Source organism: Procambarus clarkii, chromosome 51 (genome assembly GCF_040958095.1).
Source record: "Procambarus clarkii isolate CNS0578487 chromosome 51, FALCON_Pclarkii_2.0, whole genome shotgun sequence".
NCBI classification, from domain to species: Eukaryota; Metazoa; Arthropoda; class Malacostraca; order Decapoda; family Cambaridae; genus Procambarus; species Procambarus clarkii.
In genome coordinates this window covers 1,392,964-1,420,222 of record NC_091200.1, presented here as the reverse complement: position 1 = coordinate 1,420,222, position 27,259 = coordinate 1,392,964, and the positions used below count along the sequence as shown (strand labels likewise).

At 49.4% G+C, this 27,259-nt stretch overlaps 2 protein-coding genes across 2 annotated transcripts; both read left to right on the top strand.

The window, feature by feature from the left end:
* The first annotated feature begins 3,466 nt into the window (after window positions 1-3,466).
* Window positions 3,467-9,630, top strand: LOC138351929 (rhoptry surface protein CERLI2-like). The gene is made up of 3 exons (XM_069304098.1): window positions 3,467-3,661; window positions 8,821-9,149; window positions 9,465-9,630. The coding sequence occupies exons 1-3, from the start codon at window positions 3,467-3,469 to the stop codon at window positions 9,628-9,630; spliced, it is 690 nt and encodes a 229-aa protein (XP_069160199.1).
* Window positions 9,631-17,355: 7,725 nt separating this feature from the next.
* LOC138351928 (rhoptry surface protein CERLI2-like) lies at window positions 17,356-24,428 on the top strand. The gene is made up of 3 exons (XM_069304096.1): window positions 17,356-17,554; window positions 18,341-18,612; window positions 24,330-24,428. Exons 1-3 carry the CDS (start codon window positions 17,356-17,358, stop codon window positions 24,426-24,428), a joined length of 570 nt encoding a protein of 189 aa, XP_069160197.1.
* Window positions 24,429-27,259: the final 2,831 nt, after the last annotated feature.

Below are 27,259 nucleotides of genomic sequence, written 5' to 3'. Positions count from 1 at the left end.
ATTTGACGGAGCATCTGCAGACTAACAAATACCTGACGGAGCGTCAGGAGACTACCAACTATATGACGGAGCATCTGGAGGTTACCAACTATATGACGGAGCATCTGGAGACTACCAACTACCTGACGGAGCATCTGGAGACTACCAACTACTTGACGGAGCATCTGGAGACTACCAACTACCTGACGGAGCATCTGGAGACTACCAACTACCTGACGGAGCATCTGGAGACTATCAACTACTTGACGGAGCATCTGGAGACTAGCAAATACCTGACGGAGAATCTGGAGACTACAAACTACCTGACGGAGCATCTGGAGATTACCAACTACCTGACGGTGCATCTAGAGACTACGAACTACCTGCCGGAGCATCTGTAGATTACCAACTACCTTACGGACCATCTGAAGATTACCAACTACCTGCCGGAGCATCTGGAGACTACCAACTACCTGACCGAACATCTGGAGAATCCCAACTACCTGACGGATCATATGGAGCCTACCAACTACCTGACGGAGCAGCTAGAGACTACCAACTACATGACGGAGCATCTGGAGACTACCAACTACCTGACGGAGCATCTGCAGACTACCAACTACCTGCCGGAGCATCTGGAGACTACGAACTACCTGACGGAGCATCTGAAGACTACAATCTATCTGAAGGAGCATCTGAAGACTACCATCTATCTGAAGGAGCATCTGGAGACTACCATCTCCTTGACAGAGCATCTGGAGACTACCAACTACTTGACGGAGCATCTGTAGACTACCAACTATATGACGGAGCCTCTGGAGACTACCAACTACATAACGGAGCATCTGGAGACTACCAACTACATGACGGAGCATCTGGAGACTACCAACTATATGACGGAGCATCTGGCGACTACCAACTACATGACGGAGCATCTGGAGACTACCAACTACATGACGGAGCATCTGGAGACTACCAAATACATGACGGAGCATCTGGAGACTACCAACTATATGACGGAGCATCTGGAGACTACCAACTACATGACGGAGCATCTGGAGACTACCAACTACATGACGGAGCATCTGGAGACAACCAACTATATGACGGAGCATCTGGAGGCTACCAACTACCTGACGGAGCATCTAGAGACTTCCAATTACCTGACGGAGCATCAGGATACTACTAACTACATGACGGAGCATTTGGAGACAACCAACTATGTGACGGAGCATCTGGACGATATCAACTATATGACGGAGCATCTAGCGACTACCAACTACCTGACGGAGCATCTGGAGACAACTAACTACCTGACGGAGCATCTGGAGGCTACCAACTACCTTACGGAGCATCTGTACACTACCAACTACCTGACGGAGCACCTGGAGAGTACCAACTACCTGACGGAGCATTTGGAGACTACCAACTACCTGACGGAGCACCTGGAGACTACCAACTACCTGACGGAGCATCTGGAGATTACCAACTACCTGACGGAACATCTGGAGACTAACCAACTACCTGATGGAGCATCTGGAAACTACCAACTACCTGACCGAGCATCTGGAGACTACCAACTACCTGACCGAGCATCTGGAGAATACCATCTAACTGACGGAGCACCTGGAGACTACCAACTACCTGACGGAGCATCTGGAGACTACCAACTATCTGAAGTAGCATCTGGAGACTACCAACTACCTCACGGAGCATCTGGAGACTACCAACTACCTGACGGAGCATCTGGAGATTACGAACTTCCTGACGGAGCATCTGGAGACTACCAACTACATCAACTTATTGCTGGAGCATCTGGAGACTTCCAACTACCTGACGGAGCATCTGGAGACTACCAACTACCTGACGGAGCATCTGGAGACTACCAACTACCTGACGGAGCATCTGGAGACTACCAACTACCTGACGGAGCATCTGGAGACTACCAACTACCTGACGGAGCATCTGGAGACTACCAACTATATGACGGAGCATCTGGAGGTTACCAACTATATGACGGAGCATCTGGAGACTACCAACTACCTGACGGAGCATCTGGAGACTACCAACTACCTGACGGAGCATCTGGAGACTATCAACTACTTGACGGAGCATCTGGAGACTAGCAAATACCTGACGGAGAATCTGGAGACTACAAACTACCTGACGGAGCATCTGGAGATTACCTACTACCTGACGGTGCATCTAGAGACTACGAACTACCTGCCGGAGTATCTGTAGATTACCAACTACCTTACGGACCATCTGAAGATTACCAACTACCTGCCGGAGCATCTGGAGACTACGAACTACCTGCCGGAGCATCTGGAGACTACGAACTACCTGACGGAGCATCTGGAGACAACCAACTACCTGACCGAACATCTGGAGAATCCCAACTACCTGACGGATCATATGGAGACTACCAACTACCTGACGGAGCAGCTGGAGACTACCAACTACATGACGGAGCATCTGGAGACTACCAACTACCTGACGGAGCATCTGCAGACTACCAACTACCTGCCGGAGCATCTGGAGACTACGAACTACCTGACGGAGCATCTGAAGACTACCATCTATCTGAAGGAGCATCTGAAGACTACCATCTATCTGAAGGAGCATCTGGAGACTACCATCACCTTGACAGAGCATCTGGAGACTACCAACTACTTGACGGAGCATCTGTAGACTACCAACTATATGACGGAGCCTCTGGAGACTACCAACTACATAACGGAGCATCTGGAGACTACCAACTACATGACGGAGCATCTGGAGACTACCAACTATATGACGGAGCATCTGGCGACTACCAACTACATGACGGAGCATCTGGAGACTACCAACTACATGACGGAGCATCTGGAGACTACCAACTATATGACGGAGCATCTGGAGACTACCAACTACATGACGGAGCATCTGGAGACTACCAAATACATGACGGAGCATCTGGAGACTACCAACTATATGACGGAGCATCTGGAGACTACCAACTATATGACGGAGCATCTGGAGACTACCAACTACATGACGGAGCATCTGGAGACAACCAACTATATGACGGAGCATCTGGAGGCTACCAACTACCTGACGGAGCATCTAGAGACTTCCAATTACCTGACGAAGCATCAGGATACTACTAACTACATGACGGAGCATTTGGAGACTACCAACTATGTGACGGAGCATCTGGACGATATCAACTATATGACGGAGCATCTAGCGACTACCAACTACCTGACGGAGCATCTGGAGACAACTAACTACCTGACGGAGCATCTGGAGGCTACCAACTACCTTACGGAGCATCTGTACACTACCAACTACCTGACGGAGCACCTGGAGAGTACCAACTACCTGACGGAGCATTTGGAGACTACCAACTACCTGACGGAGCACCTGGAGACTACCAACTACCTGACGGAGCATCTGGAGATTACCAACTACCTGACGGAACATCTGGAGACTAACCAACTACCTGATGGAGCATCTGGAGACTACTAACTACCTGACTGAGCATCTGGGGACTACCAACTACCTGACGGAGCATCTGGAGACTTCCAACTACCTGACGGAGCATCTGGAGACTACCAACTATTTGACGGAGCATCTGGAGACTAACAAATACCTGACGGAGCGTCAGGAGACTACCAACTATATGACGGAGCATCTGGAGGTTACCAACTATATGACGGAGCATCTGGAGACTACCAACTACCTGACGGAGAATCTGGAGACTACCAACTACCTGACGGAGAATCTGGAGACTACAAACTACCTGACGGAGCATCTGGAGATTACCAACTACCTGACGGTGCATCTAGAGACTTGGAACTACCTGCCGGAGCATCTGGAGACTACCAACTACCTTACGGACCATCTGAAGACTACCAACTACCTGCCGGTGCATCTGGAGACTACGAACTACCTGACGGAGCATCTGGAGACAACTAACTACCTGACCGAACATCTGGAGAATCCCAACTACCTGACGGATCATATGGAGACTACCAACTACCTGACGGAGCAGCTGGAGACTATCAACTACATGACGGAGCATCTGGAGACTACCAACTACCTGACGGAGCATCTGCAGACTACCTTGTACCTGACAGAGCATCTGGAGACTACCAACTACCTGACGGAGCATCTGGAGACTAGCAAATTCCTGACGGAGCATCTGGAGACAACCAACTACTTGACGGAGCATCTGGAGACTACCAACTACCTGTCTGAGCATCTGGAGACTACCAACTACTTGACGGAGCATCTAGAGACTAGCAAATACCTGACGGAGCATCTGGAGACTACCAACTACTTGACGGAGCATCTGGAGACTACCAACTACCTGACGGAGCATCTGGAGACTACCAACTACTTGACGGAGCATCTGGAGACTACCAACTACTTGACGGAGCATCTGGAGACTAGCAAATACCTGACGGAGCATCTGGAGACTACCAACTACCTGACGGAGCATCTGGAGACTACTAAGTATATGACAGAGCATCTAGATGTTACCAAGTATCTGACGGAGCATTTGGAGACTACCAATTGTATCAACTACCTGACGGAGCATCCGGAGACTACCAACTACCTGACGGAGCATCTGGAGACTACCAACTATATGACGGAGCATCTGGAGACTACTAACTACTTGACGGAGCATCTGGAGACTACCAACTACCTGACGGAGCATCTGGAGACTACCAACTACCTGTCTGAGCATCTGGAGACTACCAACTACTTGACGGAGCATCTAGAGACTAGCAAATACCTGACGGAGCATCTGGAGACTACCAACTACTTGACGGAGCATCTGGAGACTACCAACTACCTGACGGAGCATCTGGAGACTACCAACTACTTGACGGAGCATCTGGAGACTAGCAAATACCTGACGGAGCATCTGGAGACTACCAACTATCTGAAGTAGCATCTGGAGACTACCAACTACCTGAAAAAGCATCTGGAGACTCCCAACTATCTGAAAGAGCATCTGCAGACTACCATCTATCTGAAGGAGCATCTGGAGACTACCAACTACCTGACGGAGCATCTGGAGACTACCAACTTCCTGAAGGAGCATCTGGAGACTACCATCTACCTGACAGAGCATCTGCAGACTACCATCTATCTGAAGGAGCATCTGGAGACTATCAACTACCTGACGGAGCATCTGGAGACTACCAACTATCTGAAGTAGCATCTGGAGACTACCAACTACCTGACGGAGCATCTGCAGACTACCATATATCTGAAGGAGCAACTGGAGACTACCAACTACCTGACGGAGCATCTGGAGACTAGCAACTACCTGACGGAGCATTTGGAGACTACCAACTACATCAACTACCTGTCGGAGCACCTGGAGACTACCAACTACCTGACGGAGCATCTTGAGATTACCAACTCCCTGGCGGAGCATCTGGAGACTACCAACTACCTGCCGGAGCATCTGGAGACTACCAATTACATGACGGAGCATCTGGAGACTTCAGACTACTGGAGAATACTGGAGCATTTGCAGACTACCAGACTACTGGAGACTATCAGAAAACTACCTGACGGAGCATCTGGAGACTACAAACTACCTGACGGAGTATCTGGAGATTACCAACTACATGACGGTGCATCTAGAGACTACGAACTACCTGCCCGAGCATCTGGAGACTACCAACTACCTGACGAAGCATCTGGAGACTACCAACTACCTTACGGAGCATCTGGAGACTACCAACTACCTGACGGAGCATCTGGAGACTACTAAGTATATGACAGAGCATCTAGATGTTACCAAGTATCTGACGGAGCATTTGGAGACTACCAATTGTATCAACTACCTGACGGAGCATCCGGAGACTACCAACTACCTGACGGAGCATCTGGAGACTACCAACTATATGACGGAGCATCTGGAGACTACTAACTACTTGACGGAGCATCTGGAGACTACCAACTACCTGACGGTGCATCTAGAGACTACGAACTACCTGCCGGAGCATCTGGAGACTATCAACTACCTGACAAAGCATCTGCAGACTACGAACTACCTGACGGAGTATCTGGAGACAACCAACTACCTGAAGGAGCATCTAGAGACTACTTACTACCTGCCGGAGCATCTGGAGACTACCAACTACCTGTCGGAGCATCTGTACACTACCAACTATATGAAGGAGCATCTGGAGACTACCATCTACCTGACGGAGCATGTGGAGACTACCAACTACCTGACGGAGCATCTGGAGACTACCAACTATCTGAAGTAGCATCTGGAGACTACCAACTACCTGACGGAGCATCTGGAGACTACCATCTATCTGAAAGAGCATCTGGAGACTACCAACTACTTGACGGAGCATCTGGAGACTAGCAAATACCTGACGGAGCATCTGGAGACTACCAACTACTTGACGGAGCATCTGGAGACTACGAACTACCTGCCCGAGCATCTGGAGACTACCAACTACCTGACGAAGCATCTGGAGACTACCAACTACCTTACGGAGCATCTGGAGACTACCAACTACCTGACCGAGCATCTGGAGGATACCAACTACCTGACGAAGCATCTGGAGACTACCAAGTACCTGATGGAGCATCTGTACGCTACCAACTATATGACGGAGCATTTGGAGACTACCAACTACCTGAAAAAGCATCTGGAGACTACCAACTACCTGCCGGAGCATCTGGAGGCTATCAACTACCTGCCGGAGCATCTGGAGACTACCAACTACCTGACGGAGCATCTGGAGGCTATCAACTACCTGCCGGAGCATCTGGAGACTACCAACTACCTGATGAAGCATCTGGAGAATACCAACTACATGACGGAGCATCTGGAGACTCCCAACTATCTGAAAGAGCATCTGGAGACTACCAACTACCTGACGGAGCATCTGGAGACTACCAACTACCTGAAGGAGCATCTGGAGACTACCAACTACCTGACGGACCATCTGGAGACTACCAACTACCTGACGGAGCATTTGGAGACTACCAACTTCCTGACGGAGCATCTGGAGACTACCAACTACCTGACGGACCATCTGTAGACTACCATCTATCCGAAGGAGCATCTGGAGACTACCAACTTCCTGACGGACCATCTGCAGACTACCATCTATCTTAAGGAGCATCTGGAGACTACCAACTTCCTGACGGAGCATATGGAGACTACCAACTATCTGACGGAGCATCTGGAGACTACTAAGTATATGACAGAGCATCTAGATGTTACCAAGTATCTGACGGAGCATTTGGAGACTACCAATTGTATCAACTACCTGACGGAGCATCCAGAGACTACCAACTACCTGACGGAGCATCTGGAGACTACCAACTATATGACGGAGCATCTGGAGACTACTAACTACTTGACGGAGCATCTGGAGACTACCAACTACCTGACGGTGCATCTAGAGACTACGAACTACCTGCCGGAGCATCTGGAGACTATCAACTACCTGACAAAGCATCTGGAGACTACGAACTACCTGACGGAGTATCTGGAGACAACCAACTACCTGAAGGAGCATCTAGAGACTACTAACTACCTGCCGGAGCATCTGGAGACTACCAACTACCTGTCGGAGCATCTGTACACTACCAACTATCTGAAGGAGCATCTGGAGACTACCATCTACCGGACGGAGCATGTGGAGACTACCAACTACCTGACGGAGCATCTGGAGACTACCAACTATCTGAAGTAGCATCTGGAGACTACCAACTACCTGACGGAGCATCTGGAGACTACCATCTATCTGAAAGAGCATCTGGAGACTACCAACTACCGGACGGAGAATCTGGAGACTACCAACTACCTGACGGAGCATCTGGAGACTATCAACTACCTGACGAAGCATCTGGAGACTACCAACTACCTGACGGAGCATCTGCAGACTACCATCTATCTGAAGGAGCATCTGGAGACTACCAACTACCTGACGGAGCATTTGGAGACTACCAACTACATCAACTACCTGTCGGAGCACCAGGAGACTACCAACTACCTGACGGAGCATCTTGAGACTACCAGGTCCCTGGCGGAGCATCTGGAAACTACTAGCTACCTGACGGAGCATCTGGAGACTACCAATTACATGACGGAGCATCTGGAGACTACAGACTACTGGAGAATACTGGAGCATTTGGAGACTACCAGACTACTGGAGACTATCAGAAAACTACCTGACGGAGCATCTGGAGATTACCAACTACATGATGGTGCATCTAGAGACTACGAACTACCTGCCGGAGCATCTGGAGAATACAAACTACCTGACGGAGCATCTGGAGATTACCAACTACATGACGGTGCATCTGGAGAATACCAACTACCTGACGAAACATCTGGAGACTACCAAGTACCTGATGGAGCATCTGTACACTACCAACTATATGACGGAGCATTTGGAGACTACCAACTTCATAACGGTGCATTTGGAGACTACCAACTCCATCAACTATGTGTCGTAACATCTAGAGACTACCAAATACCTGACGGAGCATCTAGAGACTACCAACTACCTGACGGAGCATATGGAGGCTATCAACTATCTGACGAAGCCTCTGTAGACTACCTAATACCTGACGAAGCATCTGGAGACTACCAACTACCTGACAGAGCATCTGGAGACTACCAACTACCTGCCGGAGCATCTGGAGACTACCAACTACCTGACGAAGCATCTGGAGACTACCAACTACCTGACGAAGCATCTGGAGACTACCAACTACATCAACTCCCTGCTGGAGCATCTGGAGACTTCCAACTACATGACGGAGCATCTGCAGACTACCATCTACCTGATGGAGCATCTGGAGACCACCAACTACCTGACGGAGCATCTGGAGACTACCAACTACTTGACGGAGCATCTGGAGACTCCCATCTATCTGAACGAGCATCTGGAGACCACCAACTACCTGACGGAGCATCTGGAGACTACCAACTACTTGACGGAGCATCTGGAGACTCCCATCTATCTGAACGAGCATCTGGAGACTACCAACTACCTGACGGAGCATCTGGAGACTACCAATTACATGACGGAGCATCTTGAGACTACCAACTGCATCAACAACCTGACGGAGCATCCGGAGACTATCAACTACCTGACGGAGCATCTGGAGATTACCAACTATATGACGGAGCATCTGGAGACTACCAACTATATGAAGGAGCATCTGGAGACTACCAACTACCTGACGGAGCATCTTGAGACTACCAATTACATGACGGAGCATCTGGAGACTACCAACTACCTGACGGAGCATCTTGAGACTACCAATTACATGACGGAGCATCTGGAGACTACCAACTATCTGAAGTAGCATCTGGAGACTACCAACTATCTGAAGGAGCATCTGGAGACTACCAACTACCTGACGGAGCATCTGGAGACTACCTACTTCCTGAAGGAGCATCTGGAGACTACCAAGTATGTGACGGAGCATCTGGAGACTAGCAAATACCTGACGGAGAATCTGGAAACTACCAACTACTTGATGGAGCATCTGGAGACTAGCAAATACCTGACGGAGCGTCTGGAGACTACCATCTATCTGAAGGAGCATCTGGAGACTACCAACTACCTGACGGAGCATCTGGAGACTACAAACTATCTGAAGTAGCATCTGGAGACTACCAACTACCTGACTGTGCATCTGGCGACTACCAACTATCTGAAGAAGCATCTGGAGACTACCATCTACCTGACGGAGCATCTTGAGACTACCAACTACCTGCCGGAGCATCTGGAGACTACCAACTATCTGAAGTAGCATCTGAAGACTACCAACTACCTGACGGAGCATCTGGAGACTACCAACTATATGACGGAGCATCTGCAGACTACCAACTACCTGACGGAGCATTTGGAGACTACCAAGTATATGAAGGAGCATCTGGAGCCTACCAACTACCTGACGGAGCATCTTGAGACTACCAACTCCCTGGCGGAGCATCTGGAGACTACCAACTACCTGACGGAGCATTTGCAGACTACCAATTACATGACGGAGCATCTGGATACTACAGACTACTGGAGAATACTGGAGCATTTGGAGACTACCAGACTACTGGAGACTATCTGAAAACTACCTGATGGAGAATCTGGAGACTACAAACTACCTGACGGAGCATCTTGAGATTACCAACTACCTGACGGTTCATCTAGAGACTACGAACTACCTGCCGGAGCATCTGGAGACTACCAACTACCTTACAGAGCATCTGAAGACTACCAACTACCTGCCGGAGCATCTGGAGACTACGAACTACCTGACGGAGCATCTGGAGACTACCATCTCCTTGACAGAGCATCTGGAGACTACCAACTACTTGACGGAGCATCTGGGTACTACAAACTATCTGAAGTAGCATCTGGAGACTACCAACTACCTGACTGAGCATCTGGAGACTACCAACTACCTGACGGAGTATCTGGAGACTACCAACTACCTGACGGAGTATCTGGAGACTACCAACTACCTGACGGAGCATCTGGAGACTACCAACTATCTGAAGGAGCATCTGGAGACTACCAACTACCTGACGGAGCATCTGGAGACTACCAACTACCTGACGGAGTATCTGGAGACTACCAACTACCTGACGGAGCATCTGGAGACTACCAACTACCGGACGGAGCATTTGGAGACTACCAACTACATCAACTACCTGACGGAGCATCTAGAGACTGCCAATTACCTGACGGAGCATCTGGAGACTACCAACTACCTGACGGAGCATCTGGAGACTACCAACTACATCAACCTCCTGCCGGAGCATCTGGAGTCTACCAACTACATCAACTAGATGAGAGAGCATCTAGAAACTACCAAGTACCTGACGGAGCAGCTGGAGACTACCAACTACATGACGGAGAATCTGGAGACTACCAACTACCTGACGGAGCATCTGCAGACTACCAACTACCTGCCGGAGCATCTGGAGACTACGAACTACCTGACGGAGCATCTGAAGACTACCATCTATCTGAAGGAGCATCTGAAGACTACCATCTATCTGAAGGAGCATCTGGAGACTACCATCTCCTTGACAGAGCATCTGGAGACTACCAACTACTTGACGGAGCATCTGTAGACTACGTACTATATGACGGAGCCTCTGGAGACTACCAACTACATAACGGAGCATCTGGAGACTACCAACTACATGACGGAGCATCTGGAGACTACCAACTATATGACGGAGCATCTGGAGACTACCAACTACATGACGGAGCATCTGGAGACTACCAACTACATGACGGAGCATCTGGAGACTACCAACTATATGACGGAGCATCTGGAGACTACCAACTACATGACGGAGCATCTGGAGACTACCAAATACATGACGGAGCATCTGGAGACTACCAACTATATGACGGAGCATCTGGAGACTACCAACTACATGACGGAGCATCTGGAGACTACCAACTACATGACGGAGCATCTGGAGACTACCAACTATATGACGGAGCATCTGGAGGCTACCAACTACCTGACGGAGCATCTAGAGACTTCCAATTACCTGACGGAGCATCAGGATACTACTAACTACATGACGGAGCATTTGGAGACTACCAACTATGTGACGGAGCATCTAGCGACTACCAACTACCTGACGGAGCATCTGGAGACAACTAACTACCTGACGGAGCATCTGGAGGCTACCAACTACCTGAAGTAGCATCTGGAGACTACCAACTATCTGAAGGAGCATCTGGAGACTACCAACTACCTGACGGAGCATCTGGAGACTACCTACTTCCTGAAGGAGCATCTGGAGACTACCAAGTATGTGACGGAGCATCTGGAGACTAGCAAATACCTGACGGAGAATCTGGAAACTACCAACTACTTGATGGAGCATCTGGAGACTAGCAAATACCTGACGGAGCGTCTGGAGACTACCATCTATCTGAAGGAGCATCTGGAGACTACCAACTACCTGACGGAGCATCTGGAGACTACAAACTATCTGAAGTAGCATCTGGAGACTACCAACTACCTGACTGTGCATCTGGCGACTACCAACTATCTGAAGAAGCATCTGGAGACTACCATCTACCTGACGGAGCATCTTGAGACTACCAACTACCTGCCGGAGCATCTGGAGACTACCAACTATCTGAAGTAGCATCTGAAGACTACCAACTACCTGACGGAGCATCTGGAGACTACCAACTATATGACGGAGCATCTGCAGACTACCAACTACCTGACGGAGCATTTGGAGACTACCAAGTATATGAAGGAGCATCTGGAGCCTACCAACTACCTGACGGAGCATCTTGAGACTACCAACTCCCTGGCGGAGCATCTGGAGACTACCAACTACCTGACGGAGCATTTGCAGACTACCAATTACATGACGGAGCATCTGGATACTACAGACTACTGGAGAATACTGGAGCATTTGGAGACTACCAGACTACTGGAGACTATCTGAAAACTACCTGATGGAGAATCTGGAGACTACAAACTACCTGACGGAGCATCTTGAGATTACCAACTACCTGACGGTTCATCTAGAGACTACGAACTACCTGCCGGAGCATCTGGAGACTACCAACTACCTTACAGAGCATCTGAAGACTACCAACTACCTGCCGGAGCATCTGGAGACTACGAACTACCTGACGGAGCATCTGGAGACTACCATCTCCTTGACAGAGCATCTGGAGACTACCAACTACTTGACGGAGCATCTGGGTACTACAAACTATCTGAAGTAGCATCTGGAGACTACCAACTACCTGACTGAGCATCTGGAGACTACCAACTACCTGACGGAGTATCTGGAGACTACCAACTACCTGACGGAGTATCTGGAGACTACCAACTACCTGACGGAGCATCTGGAGACTACCAACTATCTGAAGGAGCATCTGGAGACTACCAACTACCTGACGGAGCATCTGGAGACTACCAACTACCTGACGGAGTATCTGGAGACTACCAACTACCTGACGGAGCATCTGGAGACTACCAACTACCGGACGGAGCATTTGGAGACTACCAACTACATCAACTACCTGACGGAGCATCTAGAGACTGCCAATTACCTGACGGAGCATCTGGAGACTACCAACTACCTGACGGAGCATCTGGAGACTACCAACTACATCAACCTCCTGCCGGAGCATCTGGAGTCTACCAACTACATCAACTAGATGAGAGAGCATCTAGAAACTACCAAGTACCTGACGGAGCAGCTGGAGACTACCAACTACATGACGGAGAATCTGGAGACTACCAACTACCTGACGGAGCATCTGCAGACTACCAACTACCTGCCGGAGCATCTGGAGACTACGAACTACCTGACGGAGCATCTGAAGACTACCATCTATCTGAAGGAGCATCTGAAGACTACCATCTATCTGAAGGAGCATCTGGAGACTACCATCTCCTTGACAGAGCATCTGGAGACTACCAACTACTTGACGGAGCATCTGTAGACTACGTACTATATGACGGAGCCTCTGGAGACTACCAACTACATAACGGAGCATCTGGAGACTACCAACTACATGACGGAGCATCTGGAGACTACCAACTATATGACGGAGCATCTGGAGACTACCAACTACATGACGGAGCATCTGGAGACTACCAACTACATGACGGAGCATCTGGAGACTACCAACTATATGACGGAGCATCTGGAGACTACCAACTACATGACGGAGCATCTGGAGACTACCAAATACATGACGGAGCATCTGGAGACTACCAACTATATGACGGAGCATCTGGAGACTACCAACTACATGACGGAGCATCTGGAGACTACCAACTACATGACGGAGCATCTGGAGACTACCAACTATATGACGGAGCATCTGGAGGCTACCAACTACCTGACGGAGCATCTAGAGACTTCCAATTACCTGACGGAGCATCAGGATACTACTAACTACATGACGGAGCATTTGGAGACTACCAACTATGTGACGGAGCATCTAGCGACTACCAACTACCTGACGGAGCATCTGGAGACAACTAACTACCTGACGGAGCATCTGGAGGCTACCAACTACCTTACGGAGCATCTGTACACTACCAACTACCTGACGGAGCACCTGGAGAGTACCAACTACCTGACGGAGCATTTGGAGACTACCAACTACCTGACGGAGCACCTGGAGACTACCAACTACCTGACGGAGCATCTGGAGATTACCAACTACCTGACGGAACATCTGGAGACTAACCAACTACCTGATGGAGCATCTGGAGACTACCAACTACCTGGCCGAGCATTTGGAGAATACCAACTACCTGACGGAGAATCTGGAGACAACCAACTATATGACGGAGCATCTGGAGACTACCAGCTACCTGACCGAGCATCTGGAGAATACCATCTACCTGACGGAGCACCTGGAGACTACCAACTACCTCACGGAACATCTGGAGACTACCAACTACCTGACGGAGCATCTGGAGATTACGAACTTCCTGACGGAGCATCTGGAGACTACCAACTACATCAACTTATTGCTGGAGCATCTGGAGACTTCCAACTACCTGACGGAGCATCTGGGGACTACCAACTACCTGACGGAGCATCTGGAGACTACCAACTACCTGACGGAGCATCTGGAGACTACCAACTATTTGACGGAGCATCTGGAGACTAACAAATACCTGACGGAGCGTCAGGAGACTACCAACTATATGACGGAGCATCAGGAGTTTACCAACTATATGACGGAGCATCTGGAGACTACCAACTACCTGACGGAGAATCTGGAGACTACAAACTACCTGACGGAGCATCTGGAGATTACAACTACCTGACGGTGCATCTAGAGACTTCGAACTACCTGCCGGAGCATCTGGAGACTACCAACTACCTTACGGACCATCTGAAGACTACCAACTACCTGCCGGAGCATCTGGAGACTACGAACTACCTGACGGAGCATCTGGAGACAACTAACTACCTGACCGAACATCTGGAGAATCCCAACTACCTGACGGATCATATGGAGACTACCAACTACCTGACGGAGCAGCTGGAGACTACCAACTACATGACGGAGCATCTGGAGACTACCAACTACCTGACGGAGCATCTGCAGGCTACCTTTTACCTGACAGAGCATCTGGAGACTACCAACTACCTGACAGAGCATCTGGAGACTACTAACTACCTGACTGAGCATCTGGAGACTACCAACTACTTGACGGAGCATCTGGAGACTACCAACTACCTGACTGAGCATCTGGAGACTACCAACTACTTGACGGAGCATCTAGAGACTAGCAAATACCTGACGGAGCATCTGGAGACTACCACCTACTTGACGGAGCATCTGGAGACTACCAACTACCTGACGGAGCATCTGGAGACTACTAACTACTTGACGGAGCATGTGGAGACTACCAACTACTTGACGGAGCATCTGGAGACTAGCAAATACCTGACGGAGCATCTGGAGACTACCAACTACTTGACGGAGCATCTGGAGACTACCAACTACCTGACGGAGCATCTGGAGACTACCAACTACTTGACGGAGCATCTAGCGATTAGCAAATACCTGACGGAGCATCTGGAGACTACCAACTACTTGACGGAGCATCTGGAGACTACCAACTACCTGACGGAGCATCTGGAGACTACCAACTATCTGAAGTAGCATCTGGAGACTACCAACTACCTGAAAAAGCATCTGGAGACTCCCAACTATCTGAAAGAGCATCTGCAGACTACCATCTATCTGAAGGAGCATCTGGAGACTACCAACTACCTGACGGAGCATCTGGAGACTACCAACTATATGACGGAGCATCTGCAGACTACCAACTACCTGACGGAGCATTTGGAGACTACCAAGTATATGAAGGAGCATCTGGAGCCTACCAACTACCTGACGGAGCATCTTGAGACTACCAACTCCCTGGCGGAGCATCTGGAGACTACCAACTACCTGACGGAGCATTTGCAGACTACCAATTACATGACGGAGCATCTGGATACTACAGACTACTGGAGAATACTTGAGCATTTGGAGACTACCAGACTACTGGAGACTATCTGAAAACTACCTGATGGAGAATCTGGAGACTACAAACTACCTGACGGAGCATCTTGAGATTACCAACTACCTGACGGTTCATCTAGAGACTACGAACTACCTGCCGGAGCATCTGGAGACTACCAACTACCTTACAGAGCATCTGAAGACTACCAACTACCTGCCGGAGCATCTGGAGACTACGAACTACCTGACGGAGCATCTGGAGACTACCATCTCCTTGACAGAGCATCTGGAGACTACCAACTACTTGACGGAGCATCTGGAGACTACAAACTATCTGAAGTAGCATCTGGAGACTACCAACTACCTGACTGAGCATCTGGAGACTACCAGCTATCTGAAGGAGCATCTGAAGACTACCATCTATCTGAAGGAGCATCTGGAGACTACCAACTACCTGACGGAGCATCTGGAGACTACCAACTACCTGACGGAGTATCTGGAGACTACCAACTACCTGACGGAGCATCTGGAGACTACCAACTACCTGACGGAGCATTTGGAGACTACCAACTACATCAACTACCTGACGGAGCATCTAGAGACTGCCAATTACCTGACGGAGCATCTGGAGACTACCAACTACCTGACGGAGCATCTGGAGACTACCAACTACATCAACCTCCTGCCGGAGCATCTGGAGTCTACCAACTACATCAACTAGATGAGAGAGCATCTAGAAACTACCAAGTACCTGACGGAGCAGCTGGAGACTACCAACTACATGACGGAGCATCTGGAGACTACCAACTACCTGACGGAGCATCTGCAGACTACCAACTACCTGCCGGAGCATCTGGAGACTACGAACTACCTGACGGAGCATCTGAAGACGACCATCTATCTGAAGGAGCATCTGAAGACTACCATCTATCTGAAGGAGCATCTGGAGACTACCATCTCCTTGACAGAGCATCTGGAGACTACCAACTACTTGACGGAGCATCTGTAGACTACGTACTATATGACGGAGCCTCTGGAGACTACCAACTACATAACGGAGCATCTGGAGACTACCAACTACATGACGGAGCATCTGGAGACTACCAACTATATGACGGAGCATCTGGAGACTACCAACTACATGACGGAGCATCTGGAGACTACCAACTATATGACGGAGCATCTGGAGAGTACCAACTACATGACGGAGCATCTGGAGACTACCAAATACATGACGGAGCATCTGGAGACTACCAACTATATGACGGAGCATCTGGAGACTACCAACTACATGACGGAGCATCTGGAGACTACCAACTACATGACGGAGCATCTGGAGACTACCAACTATATGACGGAGCATCTGGAGGCTACCAACTACCTGACGGAGCATCTAGAGACTTCCAATTACCTGACGGAGCATCAGGATACTACTAACTACATGACGGAGCATTTGGAGACTACCAACTATGTGACGGAGCATCTAGCGACTACCAACTACCTTACGGAGCATCTGTACACTACCAACTACCTGACGGAGCACCTGGAGAGTACCAACTACCTGACGGAGCATTTGGAGACTACCAACTACCTGACGGAGCACCTGGAGACTACCAACTACCTGACGGAGCATCTGGAGATTACCAACTACCTGACGGAACATCTGGAGACTAACCAACTACCTGATGGAGCATCTGGAGACTACCAACTACCTGGCCGAGCATCTGGAGAATACCAACTACCTGACGGAGAATCTGGAGACAACCAACTATATGACGGAGCATCTGGAGACTACCAACTACCTGACCGAGCATCTGGAGAATACTATCTAACTGACGGAGCACCTGGAGACTACCAACTACCTGACGGAGCATCTGGAGACTACCAACTATCTGAAGTAGCATCTGGAGACTACCAACTACCTCACGGAACATCTGGAGACTACCAACTACCTGACGGAGCATCTGGAGATTACGAACTTCCTGACGGAGCATCTGGAGACTACCAACTACATCAACTTATTGCTGGAGCATCTGGAGACTTCCAACTACCTGACGGAGCATCTGGGGACTACCAACTACCTGACGGAGCATCTGGAGACTACCAACTACCTGACGGAGCATCTGGAGACTACCAACTATTTGACGGAGCATCTGGAGACTAACAAATACCTGACGGAGCGTCAGGAGACTACCAACTATATGACGGAGCATCAGGAGTTTACCAACTATATGACGGAGCATCTGGAGACTACCAACTACCTGACGGAGAATCTGGAGACTACAAACTACCTGACGGAGCATCTGGAGATTACAACTACCTGACGGTGCATCTAGAGACTTCGAACTACCTGCAGGAGCATCTGGAGACTACCAACTACCTTACGGACCATCTGAAGACTACCAACTACCTGCCGGAGCATCTGGAGACTACGAACTACCTGACGGAGCATCTGGAGACAACTAACTACCTGACCGAACATCTGGAGAATCCCAACTACCTGACGGATCATATGGAGACTACCAACTACCTGACGGAGCAGCTGGAGACTACCAACTACATGACGGAGCATCTGGAGACTACCAACTACCTGACGGAGCATCTGCAGGCTACCTTGTACCTGACAGAGCATCTGGAGACTACCAACTACCTGACAGAGCATCTGGAGACTACTAACTACCTGACTGAGCATCTGGAGACTACCAACTACTTGACGGAGCATCTGGAGACTACCAACTACCTGACTGAGCATCTGGAGACTACCAACTACTTGACGGAGCATCTAGAGACTAGCACATACCTGACGGAGCATCTGGAGACTACCAACTACTTGACGGAGCATGTGGAGACTACCAACTACCTGACGGAGCATCTGGAGACTACCAACTACTTGACGGAGCATGTGGAGACTACCAACTACTTGACGGAGCATCTGGAGACTAGCAAATACCTGACGGAGCATCTGGAGACTACCAACTACTTGACGGATCATCTGGAGACTACCAACTACCTGACGGAGCATCTGGAGACTACCAACTACTTGACGGAGCATCTAGCGATTAGCAAATACCTGACGGAGCATCTGGAGACTACCAACTACTTGACGGAGCATCTGGAGACTACCAACTACCTGACGGAGCATCTGGAGACTACCAACTATCTGAAGTAGCATCTGGAGACTACCAACTACCTGAAAAACATCTGGAGACTCCCAACTATCTGAAAGAGCATCTGCAGACTACCATCTATCTGAAGGAGCATCTGGAGACTATCAACTACCTGACGGAGCATCTGGAGACTACCAACTACCTGACGGAGCATCTGCAGATTACCATATATCTGAAGGAGCAACTGGAGACTACCAACTACCTGACGGAGCATCTGGAGACTAGCAACTACCTGACGGAGCATTTGGAGACTACCAACTACATCAACTACCTGTCGGAGCACCTGGAGACTACCAACTACCTGACGGAGCATCTTGAGATTACCAACTCCCTGGCGGAGCATCTGGAGACTACCAACTACCTGCCGGAGCATCTGGAGACTACCAATTACATGACGGAGCATCTGGAGACTTCAGACTACTGGAGAATACTGGAGCATTTGCAAACTACCAGACTACTGGAGACTATCAGAAAACTACCTGACGGAGCATCTGGAGACTACAAACTACCTGACGGAGTATCTGGAGATTACCAACTACATGACGGTGCATCTAGAGACTACGAACTACCTGCCCGAGAATCTGGAGACTACCAACTACCTGACGAAGCATCTGGAGACTACCAACTACCTTACGGAGCATCTGGAGACTACCAACTACCTGACGGAGCATCTGGAGACTACTAAGTATATGACAGAGCATCTAGATGTTACCAAGTATCTGACGGAGCATTTGGAGACTACCAATTGTATCAACTACCTGACGGAGCATCCGGAGACTACCAACTACCTGACGGAGCATCTGGAGACTACCAACTATATGACGGAGCATCTGGAGACTACTAACTACTTGACGGAGCATCTGGAGACTACCAACTACCTGACGGTGCATCTAGAGACTACGAACTACCTGCCGGAGCATCTGGAGACTATCAACTACCTGACAAAGCATCTGGAGACTACGAACTACCTGACGGAGTATCTGGAGACAACCAACTACCTGAAGGAGCATCTAGAGACTACTAACTACCTGCCGGAGCATCTGGAGACTATCAACTACCTGACGGAGCATCTGGAGACTACCAACTACCTGACGGAGCATCTGCAGATTACCATATATCTGAAGGAGCAACTGGAGACTACCAACTACCTGACGGAGCATCTGGAGACTAGCAACTACCTGACGGAGCATTTGGAGACTACCAACTACATCAACTACCTGTCGGAGCACCTGGAGACTACCAACTACCTGACGGAGCATCTTGAGATTACCAACTCCCTGGCGGAGCATCTGGAGACTACCAACTACCTGCCGGAGCATCTGGAGACTACCAATTACATGACGGAGCATCTGGAGACTTCAGACTACTGGAGAATACTGGAGCATTTGCAGACTACCAGACTACTGGAGACTATCAGAAAACTACCTGACGGAGCATCTGGAGACTACAAACTACCTGACGGAGTATCTGGAGATTACCAACTACATGACGGTGCATCTAGAGACTACGAACTACCTGCCCGAGAATCTGGAGACTACCAACTACCTGACGAAGCATCTGGAGACTACCAACTACCTTACGGAGCATCTGGAGACTACCAACTACCTGACGGAGCATCTGGAGACTACTAAGTATATGACAGAGCATCTAGATGTTACCAAGTATCTGACGGAGCATTTGGAGACTACCAATTGTATCAACTACCTGACGGAGCATCCGGAGACTACCAACTACCTGACGGAGCATCTGGAGACTACCAACTATATGACGGAGCATCTGGAGACTACTAACTACTTGACGGAGCATCTGGAGACTACCAACTACCTGACGGTGCATCTAGAGACTACGAACTACCTGCCGGAGCATCTGGAGACTATCAACTACCTGACAAAGCATCTGGAGACTACGAACTACCTGACGGAGTATCTGGAGACAACCAACTACCTGAAGGAGCATCTAGAGACTACTAACTACCTGCCGGAGCATCTGGAGACTACCAACTACCTGTCGGAGCATCTGTACACTACCAACTATCTGAAGGAGCATCTGGAGACTACCATCTACCTGACGGAGCATGTGGAGACTACCAACTACCTGACGGAGCATCTGGAGACTACCAAATATCTGAAGTAGCATCTGGAGACTACCAACTACCTGACGGAGCATCTGGAGACTACCATCTATCTGAAAGAGCATCTGGAGACTACCAACTAATTGACGGAGCATCTGGAGACTACCAACTACCTGACGAAGCATCTGGAGACTACCAACTACCTTACGGAGCATCTGGAGACTACCAACTACCTGACCGAGCATCTGGAGGATACCAACTACCTGACGAAGCATCTGGAGACTACCAAGTACCTGATGGAGCATCTGTACGCTACCAACTATATGACGGAGCATTTGGAGACTACCAACTACCTGAAAAAGCATCTGGAGACTACCAACTACCTGCCGGAGCATCTGGAGGCTATCAACTACCTGCCGGAGCGTCTGGAGACTACCAACTACCTGACGGACCATCTGGAGACTACCAAATACCTGACGGACCATCTGGAGACTACCAACTACCTGACGGAGCATTTGGAGACTACCAACTTCCTGACGGAGCATCTGGAGACTACCAACTACCTGACGGACCATCTGCAGACTACCATCTATCTTAAGGAGCATCTGGAGACTACCAACTTCCTTACGGAGCATATGGAGACTACCAACTACCTGACGGAGCATCTGGAGACTACTAAGTATATGACAGAGCATCTAGATGTTACCAAGTATCTGACGGAGCATTTGGAGACTACCAATTGTATCAACTACCTGACGGAGCATCCAGAGACTACCAACTACCTGACGGAGCATCTGGAGACTACCAACTATATGACGGAGCATCTGGAGACTACTAACTACTTGACGGAGCATCTGGAGACTACCAACTTCCTGACGGTGCATCTAGAGACTACGAACTACATGCCAGAGCATCTGGAGACTATCAACTACCTGACAAAGCATCTGGAGACTACGAACTACCTGACGGAGTATCTGGAGACAACCAACTACCTGAAGGAGCATCTAGAGACTACTAACTACCTGCCGGAGCATCTGGAGACTACCAACTACCTGTCGGAGCATCTGTACACTACCAACTATCTGAAGGAGCATCTGGAGACTACCATCTACCGGACGGAGCATGTGGAGACTACCAACTACCTGACGGAGCATCTGGAGACTACCAACTATCTGAAGTAGCATCTGGAGACTACCAACTACCTGACGGAGCATCTGGAGACTACCATCTATCTGAAAGAGCATGTGGAGACTACCAACTACCTGACGGAGAATCTGGAGACTACAAACTACCTGACGGAGCATCTGGAGATTACCAACTACCTGACGGTGCATCTAGAGACTTCGAACTACCTGCCGGAGCATCTGGAGACTACCAACTACCTTACGGACCATCTGAAGACTACCAACTACCTGCCGGAGCATCTGGAGACTACGAACTACCTGACGGAGCATCTGGAGACAACTAACTACCTGACCGAACATCTGGAGAATCCTAACTACCTGACGGATCATATGGAGACTACCAACTACCTGACGGAGCAGCTGGAGACTACCAACTACATGACGGAGCATCTGGAGACTACCAACTACCTGACGGAGCATCTGCATACTACCTTGTACCTGACAGAGCATCTGGAGACTACCAACTACCTGCCAGAGCATCTGGAGACTACTAACTACCTGACTGAGCATCTGGAGACTACCAACTACTTGACGGAGCATCTGGAGACTACCAACTACCTGACTGAGCATCTGGAGACTACCAACTACTTGACGGAGCATCTAGAGACTAGCAAATACCTGACGGAGCATCTGGAGACTACCAACTACTTGACGGAGCATCTGGAGACTACCAACTACCTGACGGAGCATCTGGAGACTACCAACTACTTGACGGAGCATCTGGAGACTACCAACTACTTGACGGAGCATCTGGAGACTAGCAAATACCTGACGGAGCATCTGGAGACTACCAACTACTTGACGGAGCATCTGGAGACTACCAACTACCTGACGGAGCATCTGGAGACTACCAACTACTTGACGGAGCATCTAGAGATTAGCAAATACCTGACGGAGCATCTGGAGACTACCAACTACTTGACGGAGCATCTGGAGACTACCAACTACCTGACGGAGCATCTGGAGACTACCAACTATCTGAAGTAGCATCTGGAGACTACCAACTACCTGAAAAAGCATCTGGAGACTCCCAACTATCTGAAAGAGCATCTGCAGATTACCATCTATCTGAAGGAGCATCTGGAGACTACCAACTACCTGACGGAGCATCTGGAGACTACCAACTTCCTGAAGGAGCATCTGGAGACTACCATCTACCTGACAGAGCATCTGCAGACTACCATCTATCTGAAGGAGCATCTGGAGACTATCAACTACCTGACGGAGCATCTGGAGACTACCAACTATCTGAAGTAGCATCTGGAGACTACCAACTACCTGACGGAGCATCTGCAGACTACCATATATCTGAAGGAGCAACTGGAGACTACCAACTACCTGACGGAGCATCTGGAGACTAGCAACTACCTGACGGAGCATTTGGAGACTACCAACTACATCAACTACCTGTCGGAGCACCTGGAGACTGCCAACTACCTGACGGAGCATCTTGAGATTACCAACTCCCTGGCGGAGCATCTGGAGACTACCAACTACCTGCCGGAGCATCTGGAGACTACCAATTACATGACGGAGCATCTGGAGACTTCAGACTACTGGAGAATACTGGAGCATTTGCACACTACCAGACTACTGGAGACTATCAGAAAACTACCTGACGGAGCATCTGGAGATTACCAACTACATGACGGTGCATCTAGAGACTACGAACTACCTGCCGGAGCATCTGGAGAATACAAACTACATGACGGAGCATCTGGAGATTACCAACTACATGACGGTGCATCTGGAGAATACCAACTACCTGACGAAACATCTGGAGACTACCAAGTACCTGATGGAGCATCTGTACACTACCAACTATATGACGGAGCATTTCGAGACTACCAACTTCATAACGGTGCATTTGGAGACTACCAACTCCATCAACTATGTGTCGTAGCATCTAGAGAGTACCAAATACCCGACGGAGCATCTAGAGACTACCAACAACCTGACGGAGCATATGGAGGCTATCAACTATCTGACGAAGCCTCTGTAGACTACCTAATACCTGACGAAGCATCTGGAGACTACCAACTACCTGACAGAGCATCTGGAGACTACCAACTACCTGCCGGAGCATCTGGAGACTACCAACTACCTGACGAAGCATCTGGAGACTACCAACTACCTGACGAAGCATCTGGAGACTACCAACTACATCAACTCCCTGCTGGAGCATCTGGAGACTTCCAACTACATGACGGAGCATCTGCAGACTACCATCTACCTGATGGAGCATCTGGAGACAACCAACTACCTGACGGAGCATCTGGAGACTACCAACTACTTGACGGAGCATCTGGAGACTCCCATCTATCTGAACGAGCATTTGGAGACTACCAACTACCTGACGGAGCATCTGGAGACTACCAATTACATGACGGAGCATCTGGAGACTACCAACTACCTGACGGAGCATCTTGAGACTACCAACTGCATCAACAACCTGACGGAGCATCCGGAGACTATCAACTACCTGACGGAGCATCTGGAGATTACCAACTATATGACGGAGCATCTGGAGACTACCAACTATATGAAGGAGCATCTGGAGACTACCAACTACCTGACGGAGCATCTTGAGACTACCAATTACATGACGGAGCATCTGGAGACTACCAACTACCTGACGGAGCATCTTGAGACTACCAATTACATGACGGAGCATCTGGAGACTACCAACTACTTGACGGAGCATCTGGAGACTACCAACTACCTGACGGAGCATCTGGAGACTACCAACTACCTGAAAAAGCATCTGGAGACTCCCAACTATCTGACGGAGCATTTGGAGACTACCTACTTCCTGAAGGAGCATCTGGAGACTACCATCTACCTGACAGAGCATCTGCAGACTACCATCTATCTGAAGGAGCATCTGGAGACTACCAACTACCTGACGGAGCATCTGGAGACTGCCAACTACATCAACTACCTGTCGGAGCACCTGGGGACTACCAACTACCTGACGGAGCATCTTGAGATTACCAACTCCCTGGCGGAGCATGTGGAGACTACCAACTACCTGCCGGAGCATCTGGAGACTACCAATTACATGACGGAGCATCTGTACGCTACCAACTATATGACGGAGCATTTGGAGACTACCAACTACCTGAAAAAGCATCTGGAGACTACCAACTACCTGACGAAGCATCTGGAGACTACCAACTACCTGACGAAGCATCTGGAGACTACCAACTACCTGACGAAGCATCTGGAGACTACAAACTACATCAACTCCCTGCTGGAGCATCTGGAGACTTCCAACTACATGACGGAGCATCTGCAGACTACCATCTACCTGATGGAGTATCTGGAGACCAACAACTACCTGACGGAGCATCTGGAGACTACCAACTACTTGACGGACCATCTGGAGACTCCCAACTATCTGAACGAGCATCTGGAGACTACCAACTACCTGACGGAGCATCTTGAGACTACCAATTACATGACGGAGCATCTGGAGACTACAGACTACTGGAGAATACTGGAGCATTTGGAGACTACCAGATTACTGGAGACTATCTGAAAAGTACCTGACGGAGCATCTTGAGATTACCAACTACCTGACGGAGCATTTGGAGACTACCAACTACATCAACTACCTGTCGGAGCACCTGGAGACTACCAACTACCTGACGGAGCATTTGGAGACTACCAACTACATCAACTACCTGTCTGAGCACCTGGAGACTACCAACTACCTGGCGGAGCATCTGGAGACTACCAGCTAGCTGACGGAGCATCAGGAGACTACCAACTACCTGACGGAGCATCTGAAGACAACCAACTACCTGACAGAGCATCTAGAGACTACTAAGTACCTGCCGGAGCATCTGGAGACTACCAACTACCTGACGGAGCATCTTGAGACAATGAACTACCTGACGGAGCATCTGGAGATTACCAACTACCTGACGAAGCATTTCGAGACTACCAACCACATCAGCTACCTCACGGAGCATCTGGAGACTACCAACTACCTGACGGAGCATCTGCAGACTATCATCTATCTGAAGGAGCATCTGGAGACTACCAACTACCTGACTGAGCATCTGGAGACTACCAACTACCTGACGGAGCATCTGGAGACTACCAACTACCTGTCGGAGCATCTGCAGACTATTATTTACCTGATGGAGCATCTGGAGACAACCAACTACCTGACGGAGCATCTGGAGACTACCAACTACTTGACGGCGCATCTGGAGACTACCAACTACCTGACGGAGCATCTGCAGACTATCATCTATCTGAAGGAGCATCTGGAGACTACCATCTACCTGACGGAGCTTCTGGAGACTACCAACTACCTGACGGAGCATCTGGAGACTATCAACTATCTGCCGGAGCATCTGCAGACGACCATCTATCTGAAGGAGCATCTGGAAACTACCAACTTCCTGACGGAGCATCTGGAGACTACCAACTACCTGACGGAGCATCTGGAGACTACCAACTACCTGACGGAGCATTTGGAGACTACCAACTACATCAACTACCTGTAGGAGCATCTGGAGACTACCAACTACCTGACGGAGCATCTGGAGACTACCAACTTCCTGACGGAGCATCTGCAGACTACCATCTATCTGAAGGAGCATCTGGAGACTACCAACTACCTGATGGAGCATCAGGAGACTACCAACAACCTGACGGAGCATTTGGAGACTACCAACTACCTGATGGAGCATCAGGAGACTACCAACAACCTGACGGAGCATTTGGAGACTACCAACTACATTAACTACCTGTCGGAGCACCTGGAGACTACCAACTACCTGACGGAGCATCTTGAGACTACCAACTCCCTGTCGGAGC

What these genes read in the sequence shown, in the direction of transcription:
- LOC138351929 (XM_069304098.1), top strand. Translation starts at nt 3,467, where the DNA reads ATGGAGCATCTGGAGACTACTAACTACCTGACTGAGCATCTGGGGACT. An exon ending in ATATGACGGAGCATCTGGAG is followed by an intron (nt 3,662 to 8,820) that starts GTTACCAACTAT and finishes GAGCATCTGGAG; the next exon opens with ACCACCAACTACCTGACGGA. An exon ending in ATTACCAACTATATGACGGA is followed by an intron (nt 9,150 to 9,464) that starts GCATCTGGAGAC and finishes TCTGGAGACTAG; the next exon opens with CAAATACCTGACGGAGAATC.
- LOC138351928 (XM_069304096.1), top strand. Translation starts at nt 17,356, where the DNA reads ATGACGGAGCATCTGGAGGCTACCAACTACCTGACGGAGCATCTAGAG. An exon ending in CCTGACGGAGCACCTGGAGA is followed by an intron (nt 17,555 to 18,340) that starts GTACCAACTACC and finishes CGGTGCATCTAG; the next exon opens with AGACTTCGAACTACCTGCAG. An exon ending in ACCTGACGGAGCATCTGCAG is followed by an intron (nt 18,613 to 24,329) that starts GCTACCTTGTAC and finishes TATGTGTCGTAG; the next exon opens with CATCTAGAGAGTACCAAATA.